General features: G+C 71.3%; 1 protein-coding gene across 1 annotated transcript; it reads left to right on the plus strand.

Annotated features, from left to right (window-relative positions):
* Positions 1-193: 193 nt before the first annotated feature.
* LOC146584963 (zinc finger protein CKR1-like) lies at positions 194-1682 on the plus strand (the record flags this gene model as incomplete). Its single annotated transcript, XM_085323794.1, has 2 exons — positions 194-939; positions 1285-1682. Coding segments are annotated over exons 1-2 (486 nt in total), but the record flags the coding sequence as incomplete, so codon positions are not given.
* Between the last annotated feature and the right edge of the window lie 4 nt (positions 1683-1686).

The raw sequence follows: 1686 nt of genomic DNA on the forward strand, positions 1-1686 counted from the left end.
GGCCGCGGGGTGCCCGACGGGGTGGGGGGATCGGGGCGGCTCGTCCCGCCGGTGCCGGCCTCGGGGTGCCCGACGGGGTGGGGGGATCGGGGCGGCTCGTCCCACCGGTGCCGGCCGCGGGGTGCCCGACGGGGTGAGGGGGTCGGGGCCCTTCATCCCGCCTGTGCCGGCTGCGGGATGCCCGACGGGGTGGGGGGGGTCGGGGCACTTCCTCCATCCTGTACCGACCTCTGGGTGCTCGACAGGGTGGTCGGACCTGGTGGAGGTCACGGCTCAGGGTGTCCCCCCCGTCCTGTACTGACTTCTGGGCACCCGATGGGGTGGTGGGACCTGGAGAAGGTCTGATGTTGGGGTGTCTCCTCCATCCCATGCTGATCGTGGGGCACCCGACGAGGTGGTGGGACCTGGTGGAGGTCGGGGCTCAAGGTGCCTGATGGGGTAGTAGGACCCGGTGGCTGTTGGAGCTTGGGGTACTTGACAGGGTGGTGGAGCCTGTTGGGGATCTGGTTTTGGGGTGTCCCCTCCATCCTGTGTCGACCTCTGGGCACCCAGAGGGGTGGTGGGACCTGGAGAAGGTCTGATCTTGGGGTGTTTCCGTCACCAAAACGCCTTCCCCATCCTATGCTGTCCTCGATGTCCCCCACCGGCGCTAGCAGCAGGACCTGCTGCGCCCCAAGGGCAAGTCACCCGGCAGCCACCAGGACCCGCCACGCGTCGGGGCCCCACGGCGCCCCGGCTGTCCCACGCCGGCCCCCAGCGTCACCCACAGGGCGCTGGGGCCGAGGCAGGTGACCAGGGTGCCCTCGGCCTTGCAGGGACCCACCGCGTTGGGCGAGGCGAGGGAGGGGGCCATGGACCCCTGGGGAGCGGTGGACCGGGACCAGAAGGCGCTGTACGAGGGCGACGTGCAGGAGGACTACGACACGCTGGTGACCCTGAGTAAGTGGTTGAGGAGGGTTGGGGAGATCCCGCCCGACTCCAGCCCTTGGAAGGAGCCGGAGACCCAGCCCACCCCGAGCACCGGGGTCCCGTGTTTCAGCCCGACGCCCCCAAAGGAGCAGGGGGGGGAGGGGGGGAAGAGCCCGTGGCCGCGGTCCCTGCCCCAGGGACCCGCGCTGAGGCTCGGGGAGGTTTGGGTGGAGTTGGGGGCTCCAGGTGAGCCTGGCTCGGAGGGGACGGAGCCGAGGAGCCGGTTTCTCGCCTATCCCGCGGGTCGGGCGTGGGCGGCCCCGGGAGCGACTCCTGGCTGGATTCTCGCCCTCTCTTTCCCCGCCGCCCCAGCAGGCGACGGGACGCCGAGCGACCATGAGGGAGAAGCCCCGGACGCGGACGGCCCCGAGATCGTGGAGCTGGACGCGGCCGCCCTGCTGGGCCACGCCGAGGGGGCCTCCCCGGCGGCGCCGGGCGAGCAGAGCCCGACGCGCGAGAGCCTGCGCTGGACGGTGGTGCAGCAGATCGACTCGCCGGGCAAGCAGCCGCGGCGGGGCGGCAAGGCCGGCGCCGGCGCCTTCCCCAACTTCAAGAGCATCATCGTGCTGCAGAAGAGCTACGAGTGCGGCGAGTGCGGCAAGACCTTCAGCTGCAGCTCCCACTTCAGCAAGCACCGGCGCACGCACACGGGCGAGAAGCCCTTCCTCTGCCTCCACTGCGGCAAGAGCTTCAACGTCAGCTCCAACCTCTACCGGC

This window comes from Rhea americana, unplaced genomic scaffold (genome assembly GCF_003343005.1).
Source record: "Rhea americana isolate MKP2758 unplaced genomic scaffold, rheAme1 scaffold_877, whole genome shotgun sequence".
Lineage (NCBI taxonomy): Eukaryota > Metazoa > Chordata > Aves > Rheiformes > Rheidae > Rhea > Rhea americana.